At 47.7% G+C, this 17,673-nt stretch overlaps 1 protein-coding gene across 1 annotated transcript; it reads right to left on the bottom strand.

The window, feature by feature from the left end:
• Positions 1-12,795: 12,795 nt before the first annotated feature.
• On the bottom strand, positions 12,796-16,931 carry ZNF503 (zinc finger protein 503). The gene is made up of 2 exons (XM_066554587.1): positions 16,175-16,931; positions 12,796-15,082 (listed from the first exon to the last, which is right to left on the bottom strand). The coding sequence occupies exons 1-2, from the start codon at positions 16,481-16,483 to the stop codon at positions 13,562-13,564; spliced, it is 1,830 nt and encodes a 609-aa protein (XP_066410684.1). The 5' UTR covers positions 16,484-16,931; the 3' UTR covers positions 12,796-13,561.
• Between the last annotated feature and the right edge of the window lie 742 nt (positions 16,932-17,673).

Here is a 17,673-nt window from a genome sequence, read left to right on the forward strand (position 1 = left end):
TAACAAGTTGGGGCTTCTTAAGTGTGAAAAGGGAAAATAGCCTTTGTAGTACTGTTTACCTCGTCATTGGTGTTATACAGGTCTTTGTGTCATAAAAATGTTATTTTTATCATGGTAGATTTCATTCCATCTACCAACTCCTCCATTGTGCAAGGCTTTGGAACAGGACAGCACTCGCTGTTTTACTGAGTCCTCACCTCCCTACTGCAGCCGTCACATTGGATAATTTGTTTTTGAAGTGTGTTGTACTCTATCTTAAGAACCCTTGTGTGGTTTATTCCCACTATTCCCAGAGGATGGCTGTTACAGAATGTGATTGCTTTACAACATTGCTGGTGAGCCATTTGCTATTGGAACTGACTTGGGTTAAAGTCAAAAACAAGGAGCTAGCACCATACACTTAAAAAAAAAACAGGTTAGCTCAAGTCCAGTTGGACTTATGCCAAAAATCCTCTTTTAATATTTTTTTTTCTCTCTCAGCTTTTTAACTAGAAGTTAGAAAACAATCCTGTCCTGTCTCAGCTTTTGTTATAGTAGATTAAATAAATCAAGCTTGTTTAATCTCATTATAAGCTTTCCATTGCCCTTATCTACCTAGCAGTCCTCCTCTACCTGCTCTAAGTCTGGTTAATCTCTCAAATGCAAGTGACTAGATTGAATGCAGTACTTCAGGTGAGCTCTTCCCAGGCCTTTACACAACACTATTGCTTTTCCCTGGCTCTGTTGGAAGTTACACCAGCTGCCATACAGTGGTGATCCACAATCATGGTGTTTTAGCAGTCACCCTATTAATATTGAGAAACTATACCATTTATGCTTTCTTAGCAGATTTGAAGTTTTTCTTTAAACCGGAGGAAACTTAATGTGTTGTCATCTACTTTCAATAATCCTAGGTTGTATCTCTTAAATGTTTTTATCTATTGTCTGTGCATCGTTGCTTTCAACTTGCTATTGTAAAGTTAGAAAAGCTGCTATTGTAAGTTTCATTCTGCTTCCATTATTACTGGAAGCAGAATGAAAAATATCAATCAGACATCATATTTCAGTCCTTATAATAATCTTTATTTGGCTTGTATCAGTTTTGTTTTAAGTTTGGTAGAGATTACTTGTTGCTGTTGTGGTCTTAAATTCTAGAATTCTGAGTTGGATTGGAGATCAACTCCTGTAGTCTGGGACCACACCAGATTTGATTTCTTTTTGACTTATCTGATTTTTATTCTTTAGTGTCATTCCTTTCAGTTGTTTCCCCATGCTCAGTATTGCTGTTCTCATTTAAATGAATACAACATAGCAATTCAAGGTTGGAACGTGCCCGTATTATCCTTAATCTTTACTGCATTGGTTCTTTTCATTTATGTAACTGAAAAAATATCTTCATCTATTTTAATACCCTTTGCCAAGCCTAGGACAGTTCCTCTCTTGGCAGTTCTCACTTCACCCCATGCTTCTCAGTTAAGGACCAATGAGCACAGACAAGTGCTTTTGCCCATGTGTTTTGTCTGTTTCTCTTTTCACATCTAACACTTCTCGGGGTGGTAGTACATCCAGTTTGGCCTGGAGTGCCTTCTCCTGCATTTCTCTTTTCTTTTTACTGTGTTTGTAATGTAGATTCTTGACTATTTAAACATTCTTTATGTGAAGTATTAGTAAGACTTTGCTCCCTATTCAACCTATTAACTCCACAGTCCAGCTGATGTAACTACACCAGAGTTTGCCTTTCTGAAATTTAAAGGTTTAGAGATCCACTTACTTAGTTCATTATCCTGTTTAACTTATACCAGTTTTGTCTGACTTGGTCTAGAGCTGATTTCTACAACTGGCTACTTTCTAACAGTCTCACTAGTTATCAGTAATATACCTATATCTTGTCACCTCATATTGTTCTGATGAGGATTTAATTAAGTGTATTGTACATTGCATCCAAAAATAACTGAATGGTAGTGCTATGGGTAACATTTACAGTCCATTTTGTCCCTAATTTTGTGGTTATAAGCAAACACCCTTAGCCACCACTCCAGGAGAAGAATAACAGTGTCATGCTGCACACAATGGACCTGGGCTTAGGGAATACCAGACTCCAAGATCATGTTTCCCATGCTTTCCTCTGCTGCAGTGAACGCTGCTAACAGTACCACCAGAGTTAGGCAGTTTTTTGGGGGTTTTTTTGTTGTTTTTTTTTTTTTTTAAACAGACTTGAGCACCTGTAGTTCAGCTTCTCTGAAAATCAATTTCTGAGCCTATAAAATGGATTAGTCTCTAGCCAATCTTTAACCTGCTTTTGAGTGGGTGTGCATGTGTAGCCCACTGTTCAGTGTGCTGTGTGTCCCTCTCTGTGGCTGCATCTGGCCAGCAGCGGATATGAGTATGCCACAGCTGCTTGCTAGGATATTTAACTCGAGGTGTAAGGGTTTGTGAGTCAGCCCTGGAGGTTCCAGGTAATGAGCAAGATGGTGATTATTACACTTCCAGGATTGTATGTACTTGCATTCCTAAGGACAGCTTGTGATGTGGGTGTGGTGGAGAGGGTAGTTTAATTCTGGGACGAAAAAAAACTGTTGTGAGCTTTAGAACAGATAAAAGAAAACTATTACAAAATACATCAAAAGAGACTTCACAGAAATATGCCTGTCCTCATTTTAATGCCTGCAATACAGAAAAACTGGGAAAATGTTGCACAAGTGAGTTTACCATTTAATAGCTGATGAAATGACATGGTTATGCAATAATTGTTTTCAAGATGGGGATGCACAACTAACTATATTATTCTTCTAGTACTCAGTGTGCAAACTAGTCTGTGTATCTATGCATAGAAAAGCTGAACTAAATTACTTATTCAATAATTAATTTTTATTGGTTTGCTTCATCTAAGATTATTAGCTGTCAGAACACATGTAGATATTTTCAGAGGTGCTTGGCATAAACAACCAAACAAAATTGTAGAACATTTCACAGACCTCTATTTTCTTACTAATTCATAGTAATTTGAGGGGGTTTTTCTTAGTTAAGTTCAAAGTATTATTCTATTATTTTCTTGGGGAAAGACGTGGACGAGACATTTTTTGTGTAAATAACATACATGAAATAAAAATGTACGCATCTCACCCATCACTAAAATGAAACAATTTCTTGTGTTAAAACATGAGAGATGATTGGTCAGACAGATGTGCTGATTAAGCTCCTCGTGCTCTTATTATCTTGACAGGCATCAGTTCCAAGTTGACTGAGTCTGTGATACAATGGCTAAAACCAGCTCTTCTCGGTATATGAGTTCAATGCTGTCTTTCTTACCTCTTTACATGGATGTACCTTGCATGGCCCTTTCAGATTTTGACCTCTAAACCATCAGAGAGAGAACCAAAATTCCCATAGTTTGCTCCAAGGTGTTCCCCAGGCCCCTTCCCAAATTGTCATGAATTGTACAACTGTGTTACATATTCTTATGTTTGAAATTAGAATTTGTAAGCTTTAGGGCTTCTTCTGTAACAGGAGAAATCCTGCCTTTCTCAAATTGCTAGAAAACTTCTACTGATTTCAGGTTGACTAGAATTTCACATTACATTGTGAACTTAGGGTGTGTGCAAGTTCTAATAGCTTGAATGTATAAATGTAAATTGACACAATCCCATTAACCAGCAAACACAATTAACCATGTGGAACACTGTTTATACAAGTTTAAGTGTTTTAGTTAGAATAAATATTTTCTCCTTTACAGAGTTAGCTTTTTTCATAACCTGTGACCTGGTTTATACACAGCTATGATGATTCACAAGTGCCTTCTCTAATAGGGATTAAACTATACTGGTATAACTATCAGTTGGGGTAGAGTTTAGCAGTATTTTTGCTGACTTTAATTGTATCTACATGTAGGAAATTGTACCATTTTTACTCAGTTACTTTAGAAATAGGTAGATTAAAATAGTATAAAAAGTGTTAACTGGTCATTGAGGAGGTAAGACTTGCTATAACACTTGCCCAGTTTATTTAAAACAAGATGGAGGTACTCTGAGTAGCCAGTTTGCTCAGAGAATTTGTCAGTACCTGTTTTGTAGATACATCAACAACCATTTGCTTCTCCATCAAATTACACAGTTAAACTAGAAAAATTAGTTGCTGCATCTGGTCTAAATTCCTTTCTCAATCTTTTTATAAACCTATTGATGTATGTAGGATATCTGCTTATGATCAAGTATAACATTTTACCCTAACTCCATAAAGTCAGCCTGAAGACTATAATTATAAACGAGATCAGCTCTCGTCATAAAATATTTGACACCTCTACTGAAATGTATTTAGCAGCTGATCCTTTTTAAATAAGTAAATAAAACCAAAGCAGAAAACCCCCTACACTTATTTCTACTCATCTGTTTTATCTGGAACACATTCCTTGGGCCTGCTGGTGCAATATATATTTAAGGAAATTGTGATTTTGCAGAAGAAAGGGAATTGGGAGGGGAAATAGGAAAAGAATATCTTATGAATGTTCTCAGACTCATGAGCTCAAGTATTTCATTATGGAAACTGACTATAAGGCAATTATTTTTCTATTTAGACGTTGATGAAATTAAGTTAATCTTCTTGTAAAACTATATATGGACAAGTAAGATTTTGGCTGGGTTTGTTTTGGTCTCCATCGGTGAATTTCTGTGGTAGCCTGATTTAGGCAGTGGTGAGCAGGTTAGTGGGGATGGTCTTCAGTGGCCCCATATGGGGTGGGACAAGTAATAAAAATGCATACCAAAGAGGAGAAATACTTATACATGAAACACAGCTGGCAACTCTACTACAAGAACCAGTTTTTCTTTGCTCTGTGATCAGTGCATGCAGTGGGAAACCTTACATTTTACTAAAGCCTTGTCAGGCAGAGCTTGCTGTCACCTAACATGCCATGGTGGTTTCTACTTTCTTTGAAAAATGGTCACTCAAAGGGGCCTATTCCATTAGCTATTTATCTAGTAACTTGGTGGCTACAGATTTGGGTTTTTTCCTATTCCCCTTGAGTAGAGTAAGAGACTCATCTCTTCTAATTACCATTTAGGGTGAAAAGGGTATGTTGCAAATGTTACCTCTTCTGTATGGAATGTTTAAAGCTTTTTCTTGGGTAAAGAGAGTGGGTAGGAACATGATTAGATCTGAGCACTGACTGAGACACCTGAGCTCTGGGCTTTGGTGAGCACTGTAACCATAGCCTTGTTAATTCCTTCTCTTTCCCTCTGGCTCAGTGCACTTTTATACAAGGTGAAATGCCTTCAAAGGAGCGAATGGAGATTTTCCCCACATTAGACTATCCAGGTGACTGAGGAACCCTAATAAGAAGTGAGGATTGTGGGTCTGAAATCTTTCAGATTGGGGAATTGATTCATATTCCTCTGCCTCAAGATAAGTACTTCAACCATAGAGAAAGAATGCAGCAGATGATGGTAGTAGTTGATCTTTCCTGGTAGGAAAAAACACATCTCCACAAAGAGAATTTTAAGGGCTGTGAATTGTACAAGAGAGGAGACATTTCCCCACAACACTAAGATAGCTTGGTGCGCTTGAGAATCTGGGCTCTTGCTTACTAACCTCAGTGAAACTAAACCATTACACTGCAGCTGCACTTTTAGATCTTGTGGTGGCTGAAAGGGTGCTCGTAGTGGGATCACTTCCCTTGTACGGAGTGTGAGTCCCTCACACCTGAGCTGTCTGTCCCAGTCCCAGCTGAACCGACCCCTCTAAAGCTGTGGCAGTGGATGTAGCGCAGAGGTGTCCTTTTCCAAACAGGACGCTTTGCCGTGAGCAAGCGAATGGCTTCTCCCAGTCGTGCCGGCAGGGCGCCGAGCTGAGGCGCTGCCCCATCGCGTCCCGAGCAGGGAGACGCTCCGGCCTTTCCCTCGTGCCTCGTCTCCTACGGGGACCCGCGGAGGTGCCGCAGCAGGTCCAGGGGCTGGCCCGGGGCGGGGGGCCCGGAGCCCTGCCCTCCTCGCCCGCCGCCCGCGGGGTCAGGCGCAGGCAGGGGGCAGCTCCGTGGCTTGCTTTCCCTGTCCTTCCCCTCCTCCTCCCAGCGTGAGTAATGACCGCATCGCAAACAACTGATGCCTTCACCTTTGCAAAACGTCTTCGTGGGTAGCAGCTGATGTGACTAAAAAGGCTGAGGAGCTAAGGGTAGGCTACAGACACTGAACCTGTAATACGAAGGGTACCTTCATAATACCCGCATTATGTTATCCTACCTAAACCAGGCAGTTCTACATGTCTCCTGCATGTGATCTGTAGTAATTATCTGCGTTTTACAAGATCTTGCGTCACTGAAGTCCCTCGAGGTGGCTCCGCAGCACCCGCCGATGGCGGGGACCTCCTCGCTCGGTGTGATGGAGCGGGCGGCAGTGGCGGCGCGAAGGGAGGGGAGAGGGGGCTCGCTGCCCGGGGTGCCTGGGCACAGCGAGAGCGCTCTGAACACCAGTGGTAGCTTTTCACGCTTTTAAATAGCGATCACGGGGCTAGCGTGACAGGTGAAGGAACTGGAAATCAGCTGCTATTGAGTCAGAAATCATTTATCAGTTTAAGGCTGGTTGCGGCCAGTTTTCTGAAGGCGATTGAAGAAAAGGGGAGGAGGGTTTGAGAAACCTGGAACTTGTGTACTCATTTCTAAATTGCGTTGGACTTACAGTTACACATCGAAAATCCTTTTCTAAAAATAACTGCTGTCCACCCAGTAACGTAAAAGACTCGCAGAGCGTTTCTTAGTGTGTTAGATCTCCATCGCCCAGTAGCATTTCATGCCTCCCCCGTTTAAAAACAATGGGGAAGGGTGGTGTTTGGATTCAGACTAATTTTTCAACAGCGATAAAGGGGCTGTTTTCTGTAACAGCGTAGATTATTAGAAACTTATAATTTGCAGTTCGCATTTGCCATCAAAATCACAGCAGGGGTGTAAAAAAAGGGACCAGATCCTATAGTAACCTCAGTAATTCCCGTTCGTGGGTTGGTATGTCGATGGAAAAACCCAGCGCTTTCAGAGAGAAGTTGCTTGAGTTTAATAAACAGTGACTTCAGAGAGTGCAATAAAATCAATTAATGCTGCAAAAGCATTGGCCAAAAACAAAGTGGCGTAAGGATTTATGGAAATGTAATGGATTTACAAGCATTTATCCTACGACTTGATAAACAGCAATTGCAAGTCGAGATGGTGAAAATAATTAGTCCCGCAGCCTCAGTGAATATGGACAATTTATTATTATAATTTTATCCTTTCAGTGGTTATTCAAATTTATTTTTTAATTTTGTGAGCTGGAGCGAGGGGGGATTAATCTAAAGTTTGGTTCCCCCTTCCTCAGGGGCTCGGTTTCTTTTCGCATTTTCTCTCTTCATAAAGCAAACCGTGATCTGTCATTTGCCAGGGCTTCTTCACACACAGGGCTCGTTCTTAGGTTTTCTGCATGTATTTTAAAGACTATTATCGTTGGCCTTAGTAAATAATGTTACTCAGCGGGGGAAGGATCAGCTGTTTGTCTCCCTATAGGCCAGGGTTTTCTCTCCCTTTTGATTTTCAGATGCGTTTTCATGCGAACTTTCAAAGAGCCGCATTTGGGAGGAGGCTGCAGGAGCATGCCCCGGCTCTTGAGCAACGCTAGCAACGAAAACTTTTCTGCTTGCTCTCAAGAGTTCGTAGCCCTATTATTACAGTAGAAAAGAGACATCCAGCATGGAGCAGAAATTACAATTTCGAGAAGTCAGAATTTATTACAGTTAAACTGTGATAAGATCCCATCTGTTATGAACACATGTAGCACCAATTGTTTTTCATACAACTGCAATTTATTTACCCTTCAGAGCGAATGAGATTACAAGCGCGATTAAAAAAAAAACAAAACAAAACAACAACAACAAAAAAAACCAAACCCAAACCCAACCATCATGATTCTTAGTTTTGTTTTTGAGGGCAGTTTTTTTGTGTGTGTGCTTTGGGGTTTTTTTTTCGGTCCGGGCTATCTGTTTTTATCTGGGCAGACCGTTTGTAGTGCCATGCTGCCCTCCGGGACTGCGGGCGGTTCCCGGTGCCCGAGCACGCGGGCTCCGTCGGGGCCCGGCCCGGCTGCGGCCGCTGCCCTGCGCTCCGCCGGGGGCCGCAGCGCCGCCTGGCGGCCGGGAGCGGCACCGGCCCGCGGCCCGCGCAGACAAAGGGAGCCGCTCCTCGCTCTTCCTCCTCCCCGGGAGCCGCTCCTCGCTCTTCTTCCTCCCCGGGAGCCGCTCCTCGCTCTTCTTCCTCCCCGGGAGCCGCTCCTCGCTCTTCTTCCTTCCCGGGAGCAGCCCCTCTTCCACCGGGCAGCTGCGCGTGACGTGCACGCCCGGGCCTCCGCGTAAAGCGTGCCCGCTCTGGCCTGCGCCTCGGGAGAGCAGTAATGTTTGTTATTAACTGGAACGTGAACCTGAAACGGTGGAGGGGGAGGGGGGATATTTTGGTGCTTCCTTTGGTCGTGGTAGTTTGGGAACGAGGAATGTGCCTGCTCGTCTTCTTGTCCCATCCCACAGAAGTGGTTTGGATCGAGTAGCACGCGCTTCACAAAATAAGGCAGAAAGATGAGCCACTCACACACACACACACGCACGCAAAATCCCACACGTTTTTACCGTGATAGCCTAAGAGCGGTAATCTAATTTTGTTCTCTTTCAAACTGTTTCAAGGCATATATGTGTGTGTGTATATATATGTGTATATATATCCTCCAGGTTTCAGTGGGCGTCCTTCTGCTGCTCTGTTATCATTATTTCTTGCCTTGATGTGACGTTGAAGACAGATGACAGCATTGTCAGGTTGTCTTTAATTCATTTGAAGATTAAAAAAAAAAATACACACACAAGGCTTCTTACACAATATTCAAAGCCTGAACAGATTCACTTTTTTTTTTTTTTTTCCACGTAGGGGACGTGGGGCTGGGAACGGGGGTGGGTAGTTGATGAATTTCAGACATGAAGAGAGAACAAAGTCTGTGCATCGCTGTGCATGCACACACGCACAGAGCAAGCAGTCGGAGGTGAGATTTTTGCAACAGCAGCACCTGGTTGATGTTGATGGAGAAATATCCAGCATTAGGACAGTCTTTTCGCATTTATGCACAAGCTCAAATGTATAATCTGCTCAAATTTCAACCACGTCTCTGCTGCCAAAGCATTCCGCCTCCGAAGAGGTGAGAGCATACAGACCTGGGTCCGTCTTTTTTCTTCTGACATCTCTGTGCTTCATCGCAACAAAATTTTACCTTAAAAAAACAAAAGGTAGACTGCCCCGAATTTTCCAGGAGTGAGCTGAGAAAGAGATTTAGCAGGGATTAGACACCTCTGATCAGAACTGGTTGCTTGCCTGCCTCAGGTCTGCTCATGAAGCAGTGCTAGCTGTGCTTCATGGTGCAGAAAGAATCAGGGGTGGTGGGGTATCTCAACACGGCATTACAAATGTCCGAAATTATACCCAAAAATCTGTATGAAAAGGAAATTTGGTGCTGGTAGCTCCAGCAATTTTCCACTTCAGAATCGTTCCTTCAAAATAAAAAAAAAAAAAAGCAAAACCAAAAACCAACCAAACAAAAAAAACCCAAAAAACAACAAAAGAAAACACACACAATTAAAAAAAAAAAAAAGACCACCAAAAATCCTTAAGCTGTGGTCTACCGAAAGCCTACATCAGAGCCAACAGTATTAAATCAGCAGTGCTCTCCATCTTTTCTAAGTACGAAAGAATGAAGTTTGATCAATGTTTTTACAGAATAGGAATGCACATTTACTTTTGTTTCAGAAAGTTTGGATCTTTCGGGATTCCCTTTGCCTGAGTGATTTCGACTGTAGATGTGGGTAGATCATTACTAACCTCGGGTCAGAGAGAGGAGGGTCAGCCCCAGCCCCAGCACTGCGTGTACCTTGCTGGCTGCGCTGAGGGTGGCTCCAAAGGTGGTGAATGGGCAGTGGGTGACTTTCCGGTCTTAGCAAATGGAGTCTCTTATCACTGAGGAAAATCTTCCCGTAATAACGGCATCCTTGTATTTTAGTTCTAGCATACATTTTGCATTCCAAAACCAGGCAAGCATATGTATATGTGTGTGTTTGGTGTGGGCTTGTGCACATAAGCCAAGATACATATGCCCATCTAGTCTCAGATATATTACAGAGACTCCTTTGCTGTCTGTGGAGTCTGGTGTTTTATTGTTTCATAAAACTACCTTAATTACATTTCCCCGTAGATAAGATAAACAGGACTCTTCTTTTCTAACCGTTGCTTATCAGAAGTATTTTGTCGAAGTGGCATCCAAAGTAAGCTTTTGAGAGTGGATGGAAACGCATTAATTTTTATTTTGGTTCTTCAGTTGCACTTAGCATCTGACAAGAGTTGATTTAAATATTACATGATTCTATCTTTAATGTTCAAAAAAGATTTGTGAGAAAGACAAAACTGTTTAATTTAAACTAATGTATGCCTGACTCTGGTCAGATTGATCACAGTTTCGGGTTTTGATGGGTTTTGCCCTTCTGTTGCTTGTCCTCTCAAGCTGGTTTTTCACTGTGAAATTATTTTAGTTCGGTGGCATGGACCAGCGGCTGCTGTCAAATCCACAACCCATCCAGTTAGTAAGAACGGGAGGTGGGGGGGTGGGGTGGTGAGGAATAACAAATGTAGTCCTTTTACCTAAAAACATTAATGTCCATAAGTCAATCTCTGTTAGAAAAAAAGGCGAATTTAATAGATTAATATCCAAATCCTAGGTGGCACTTGCCAGGTCATATACTTAACAAGGCTGGAAGAGAGACCTACTTATCACCACTCTACATATAAAATAAGGTGTTTTAATTTTTCTTTAACCTCGGGGACAGTATCTGAGCAAAACAATAATAACAGCATTAAGTGTTCATTTCACCACTTGCATCAGCAATCTTTGTGTGTAACCTTCAGAGCTGAAATGTAGTTAGGGTTCCAAAACTGTAGTTAGGGTTCCAGGACACAAATGCTTCTCTCGCCCTTTTTAAATCACCCCTGCAACACCTGATGGGCGATGGGATTTGGTTAGCGAAGTCTGAGCTGCAGCTGTTCAAGATCCGTAATTGTAAAACACACGACCAGGAGAGGAACATGGCAATGGTGGTGTTTTAATCGCGGCAAAACTGTAATTGTTGCTTGCACACCCAGCTGGAGCCTGAAATGTAATTTTCCTCAAATTAAGAGTAGTTAAAATAGCAAAGCGGGGAAGGCAGTCTGGCCGGGCTGCAGGAGAGAGCGGGGGGCGTGCGGCATACAGAAAGGACTGCGAGCTTGTTCTGCCTTTCTCGGGCTCGCCGGATCCTCCGCCACCATCACCCCCGACCAGAGAAGCCCGTCTTTCGATTACTTTCTGTGTTTGTGTCGGCTTCTTATTTTATAACTAAAGTTTACTGGGTGCAGTTAACAGCACTGCCCTCTCCTCCCTTTCTCTAACTCGTCGGTACAGAACGAGAGCCCGTTTTACATTTCCTAAAGCAGAGATACGCAAAGGTCCCTTTCCCATTTAAGGCGGCTGGGGGGTAACACGTTTGGTTAAACCGCAAAGCATTTCCCGTGCCGCTTTCGGACAGCGTCCCGAAAGAGCCGCAGCGCGGCCCAGCCCCGGCCTCCCCGCGTGTGTCCCGGCCCCCGCCGCGGGCCTGGCCCGGGGAGCCGTGCCGGGACTGCCGGGCGGCCGCTGCAGCTTCAGGAGCTCGCTGCTTTTCTCGCCTTTGCACATTAACGCTAACTTCCACTAATTATCTGAAGTAAATGTATTCGACTAATTAGCATCTGGGCACCACGGGAAACTCTGAACAGTAATTATATTGTAGGGGGAATCCAGAACGAGGGAGAAAACCCGGTGATTTGTCAAGCAAAGTCGCCGCTTGTAACTTTGCCCCCTGCCAGTGCGTCGCGCTGGGGCCGAGCGAGGGGCAGCAGGTACTCGGCTCCGCCTGGGCCGCTGCTGCGAGCTCCTGGCAGAGCGCGGGGCAAAGCCCTTCGCTGGCATTGCCCTTACGGACTTGGGTATCGCTTTTCCGACTATGTCGGCGGCACCGGTTTGTTGGGCAGTTTCGGCAGCTGCTCTGGCTGTTCTGCCGCAGCCCCCGCTCCTACCTGAACGCAGGACGACGAGCCGGAGCTGGGCGGTGGCCCTGGGGCGCCAGGAGGAAACCCGGGCTGGGGAGGCAGAGGCGCGGTGCAGGCAGGAGCAGCCCCTCTCGGGATCACGTCAAGTTTGGCACTGCACTTCAGTAAAGAGCAAACTCGGCCCAAATAACGGATGGCTTCTTTTTTTTCCCCCGTCCCTTCCTTTTTAAAAGAAAATGAGTTTTCAGAGCTGTCCGTTTTTTTTTTGTTTTTTTTTTTTTTTACGTGACGATCTTTTGTGCTGCGGTGCGAACTGAAGAGAGAAATTTAAAATAACTGGATGAGCTCAAACAGCGCTTCCCTAATTACTTCTGAACTTCTCATTTAGAAAGAGATGAATAGGTATGCATTACATTGCTAAAAAAAAAGCTTTCGGATAATCATCTTACACTTTTACAAAACAGTCTTGCCTTCCCCTAAAAAAGAACGAAGTCTTCTAGTTGAAAAGTAGTTTTAAAAACCAGATATTTCACAGTAAAAACATTTAAAATACAAGTTTACCTTCTTTAAAGACAGGGAAAGAGATTTAAGCGATTCTCAGTTTTCTTATTTCGTGCCAGAAAATTCTACTGACGAGGAAAAAAACCAACTGTGTCTGATTATTTTTTAAGAGAGCCCTAGGGTTACAATAAAAAAAAAAAAAACTTTGGTTTTTTTTTTTAATTTTTAATTAAAATTGAATAAACGCTTAAGGAGAAATTAGCAGTCACCTCCATCCAAGACCTACTCGGGTTTTATAACAGAATCAAAGCGTATTAAAAAAAAAAAGTAAAACCTTTTAATACATCAAATATACGGAATTTTAATCTTTAAAGCGATACATTGTCTATTTTAGTACATGACGTAAACCTTACTTAACCCTTTTTACAGGGTGGACTTAAAAATTAAAAATAGTTAAGTGTTCCTTTTAAAGAACAAAATAAGGCAAATGAGGTTTTTGGAATAGAATTGTTTTTGTTTTTTCTTCCAGAATACATACAAAAAAATACCAATTCTCTTTCAAGGGTATACACCTTAAAAATAATTGCAATTTGAAATTATAACTGACAAATTGCGAGTTGTTTTTAGTAACAAACATGCATGTAAATTTTTTTTGTTTCAATGAGACATTAAATAAGAACGTACAATACAATCATAGCAATTTTAAAGTAACATTAAAGAGAAGACCTCTATCTTTTTATTTATATTCTACAATGGGTGTTCCACTTTTACCTATTGAGCTCAGTTTAGTAATGCACTTTATGATTCGTTGTCCCGCTTGAAGCTAACATAAATAAATACAGTGCTCATGGATCCAGTCCTCAAATGAACACTATTTTATAAAAAGTCAGTTTTTTTTTCTTTTCAACTTTTATAAAGTTTTGCAGGGCTTCCTTCCCTTACCGCTAGACTTTGTGTTGTGTGTCAGAGCCCCGCTGCCTGCACTCACTGGTACCCCAGGGCCGAGGCTGTGGTGAGTCTCTGCCCATAGAGTGCGTAAGGGGAGTAGTAGGGTCCGGTGGCAGCGGGCACGGGCACGGGGGCCCCGGGGGTGGGCAGGGGGCTCTTGGAGTACGGGTGGTAGCGGCTGCCGAGTCCCAGCGCGTGGTGCGGGCTGCGCAAGGCCAGCGTGCCCGGGCTGCCCGGGGCGCCCGTCGTGGGGATGTGCATGTGGCACGCCATGGCCGCAGCCGCTGCGCTGGCCAGCGACGAGGAGCTGGGGTAGCTGGAGAGGAGTTTATCGGTGCCCGGGAAGGCAGTATGGGTCCGCAAGTGGCTAAGCAGCTCCTCCGAGGTGGCAAAGCGCTTGTCGCAGGGTCCGTTGGCCGACACCCAGTTGCAGATGTGTGGCTGGGGGTCGTTGGGGAGCATGAAGCCGTAGGGGTACAAAGGGTGGCCGGCTAGCGAAGGCGGCGTGGCGCCGGTCAGCGAGGAGTGGACGCTGTGCAAAGGGTGGGTGGGGTAGACGAGGGGGTATCCGGACTTGAGGGCTTGGTCGTGGGCGCAGGAGGCTCCGGCGGCGCCTGCCAGGTGGCTGGCGCAGTGGTAGCTCAGGCAGTACGGGTCTCGGCACAGGCTCGCCGTCATCACCGACGGCGGCGACGCGCCCGCCAGCGGGCTCGACCCCGCCGGCTTGCTGCAGCCCAGGCTGCTGGCGGCGGCCAGCTGGGCTCCCACCAGGCTGGAGGATTTGGTGGGGTCCAGAGCCACTCCGTGCGGCAGGAACTGTGGCGGGTAGCCGGCGTAGGCTCCAGCCAGCGTCCCCGGGTAGCTCATGCCCGCCGGGGGCAAGGGGAAAACGGTCTGGCCCGGCTTGTAAGGGGAGACGGGGGCCACGAGGCCGGAGCCCAGAACGGAGGTGGAGGAGGTGGCGGTGGTGCTGCTGCAGGAGGAGGCGGAGTCCGATGCGATGGGCTTGGAGCCCGGCGTGCTCTCCTGGTGCTGGTTGACCTCCACGTTAATCCCGGCACAGCTCACGCTAATCCGGCTGTGGCTGATGCTGGTGGTGCCCGGGCCTCCCTCCGAGCCGGAGCTGCCGCTCTTTCCGCAGCCCTCCGAGTCCTTCTTGTCCTCCCCGCCTTTGCCCTCGGCCGGCAGCAGCCCGGGCGAGCAGGCGGAGGCGCTGGAGTTGGGGCTGCCTGTCCTTGGGGTGAACGGCTGGCAGGTGGCGCTCGGCACCCGGAATCCCGACTTCTCCCCGGCCGCGACCCCCGCGGCGGGGGCGCCCGCGCAGCCCGCCGCCCCCGGCTCCTTCTTCTCCGCGCCCGGCTTAGAGTACGGCTTGAAGCTCGATTTGTCCTCCACGCCGATATCGCTGAGCTTCAAGGGGCCCGACTTGGAGTCCTTGTCGCCTCCGGAGCCATTGGAGGTGACCGTGGAGAGTTTGGAGGAAGGGGACGGGTCCGGCTTCCCTATCTGCGAGCAAGTTTGTGCCAAAAGGGCCAGGGGGCTCTTCTTTGCATCCAGCTGCGGAAATCAGAAGGACATACAAAGAAAGAGATTTAATCGGGGTCTGAGAAAACCCCCGTTGCTTACATAGGACTCTTGTCCCGTAGGTTTCTGCAGAGTACAGCCTGGAAGTAACGAACAGTTTGTGCGCATTCATCAACTTGACAGCCCCCTCCCTTGAATGCACCATTTTCCATAAAGCCTTTAAAAAGGGCTGGGGATTTTCGTATCCCCGCGAGCTCGCCGCGGCCGCCTTCAATGCCCCCAGCCTCCCCGGCAGCGGCCCGTGCAGCGCGGAGCTCGGCGTCTCGGCGTCGCTCGGGCCGTGCTGGCCCGCAGTCCCGCTCGTGAACTATAGCGACTGCAGCATTTCTGCACCCTGACTGCTGGCACTATTTATAAACAGAGCCCGAGCTAGCCGGCGAGCAGGGCTCCCCGGGAGAAGAGTGTCCTCGCTCCGCAGAGACCTTAATGAAATCATTCATTCCCACGGACACACCCTTCCCACTACCAGCTCTGTTTCGAGTTTCGGTCCTGCAAACAGCGAGCTAGGCAGAGGGGGACCAGCAACCTCGACAGAGCAGAAAGGGGACCAACAGGCGCCCCGAAGTACAGATCCGTGTCGGTACTTGAAAGGAATCGGTCGGCGAGCCGAAATAGTTATTCTGCCGCACCCACGTTTGAGCCTGTCGCTCTCCGCGTCGTGTCGTCCCGTCCCGTGTGTGTCCCCCCCCACCCCAACACACTCCCTGCAAAAGCAAGGTTGTTTGGCTCTCGGAGCGCTGCTTATTTGCGTGGCCGGATCGCGACCCCAGCGTGGATCGGTTCCTTCCACCCACCCCTCCTCTCAAAAAGCAGAGAAAAAAAAAAAAGCTCAAAATATCAAAAAAGAAAATACTAATTTTACACAGGAACTAGACATTATCCCAGTAAACACGGAAACAATACCCAGGAGTGGCTCCTCGCACTAACTCGAGATCAAAAGAAGCCCCTGTCCCGGTATAAATGCATTTCAAAGCGCAGGAAAGTGCCGAGGGCGGCTGGCGGAGCCGCCATGCACAGCCAGCGCCCGGGCAGGGACGAGGAAAGCGACGGGGGCCGGGTCCTTACCTCGATGGGGCTGACGGGCGTGGAGGGTAAAGGCTGCAGGTATTCAGGGTGTAAAATGTGTCCAGTCCGCGCCGTGAGCATTTTCAAGACTTTGATGGGAAGGCGGTTGGCTTGGCGTAGCGGGTCCGAGGGGGGGACGGCGTGGAAGCAGGGCTTGGCGGCGGCGCTGCTGCCGTTATTCCCAGCGTGCCCGTTCGGCCCGGCGAGGTCGGCGGCGCTGCGGCTGCGGCGGGGGCTGCCTCCGGGCTCGCTGAGGCTGCTGCTGCGCTTACTACTTCTTATAGCAGAAAGCGAGGGCGATGTGATCATGACCCAAAACCTCGCATGAAAACTGGGGCAAGTGGCGCCGCTCGCACTCGGAAACGCTCGCTCGCTTTCTGCGGGCGAGAAAGGAAAAAAGCCACACGCCCCCCGAGCAGAAAAACAAACATACAATGTCCCGTGGCTCTCTCTGGCGGGGAGGGCGTGGGTGGGGAGGGGGAGGGAAAGGGGGAGCCGGCCGGAGAGAAAGAGGAGGAAAAAAAGCCGAGTAATCCTTGGGCTGTGCTGGGGGCGGGGGTGGGGGCTGCGAGCGTGTGCCGCGGTCCCCCTCGGCCGCTCTCAGCTCCCCCGGCTGGCGCGGCGCGGAGCGCTCGCCTCCGCCGCTCAGCTGTGATGCGAGCCGCTGCCCATCCAGCCCGGGATCTGGCAAAGAAACTCACTTCAAAAGCAGCTGAATTAGTCTGAGATTAAAGCCTTTACCGCCTTCCAATCAAATGGGACCCCGAGGTGATTGGAGGGTCAAGGGGATGTGACGTTCCCTTTTCTGGGCTTTTTTTTTCTCCGTTTTTAATGGTCTCTCGCTCCTTTTTTTTTTTTTTTTTCCTTCCCTTTCTCGTCCGCCTTCCCTCTCCCCTCCCCTCCTTCCTTGTTTTCGCTCCTAGGATGGGATGGGCGTTAATTCTGTGTTTCACATCACGCGCTGCGAACGTTTTTCTTCCTCCGCAGCCAGCGCGGATCGCGCGGCAGCGGCGGGGCGGCCGCGGGGCTGGGGGGCGCCGCGCCTGCCGGGGGGCGGCCGCGGCCTCCGCCGCCCTCCCTCCCCCCGCCCGCCCCCGCCGCTCGCACACCGCCCCGAGCACGGCCTGCCGCCCGCCACGCACGGCGCGAACGGGCCCGGCCCGCGCCCCCCGCCCCGAGGCCGGCCCGCCGGGACCGCTCCGTGGCTGCCGCCGCGCCGTGTCCCCTCCGGGATCCGCGGAAGGGCGCGGGGCGCTTTTCCCGCCCCTCCCGCCTGACAGCGCGGGGGAGGCCCGGACGAGAACCTGCAGAGCGCCGGCCTGCACGTCGCCGGCGGGAGCCGGGGCGCTGCGGCGCGGCTTGCGGCGGCGCGGGGAGCGCGGCGGGATTGGGGGAGGTCGTCACACGCGGGGCTGTCACGCACAGCCCGCCGCCGCCTTTCGGGACTCTCCGCCCCGCCGTCAATTGTCAGTGCTCCCCAACCGCAATCAATCAGTTAT

Source organism: Molothrus aeneus, chromosome 8 (genome assembly GCF_037042795.1).
Source record: "Molothrus aeneus isolate 106 chromosome 8, BPBGC_Maene_1.0, whole genome shotgun sequence".
Classification (NCBI taxonomy): domain Eukaryota; kingdom Metazoa; phylum Chordata; class Aves; order Passeriformes; family Icteridae; genus Molothrus; species Molothrus aeneus.

Coding starts and splice junctions, on each gene's coding strand:
- ZNF503 (XM_066554587.1), bottom strand. CDS start 16,483: ATGATCACATCGCCCTCGCTTTCTGCTATAAGAAGTAGTAAGCGCAGC. Junction 15,083..16,174: donor CGCCCGTCAGCCCCATCGAG/GTAAGGACCCGG, acceptor TGATTTCCGCAG/CTGGATGCAAAGAAGAGCCC.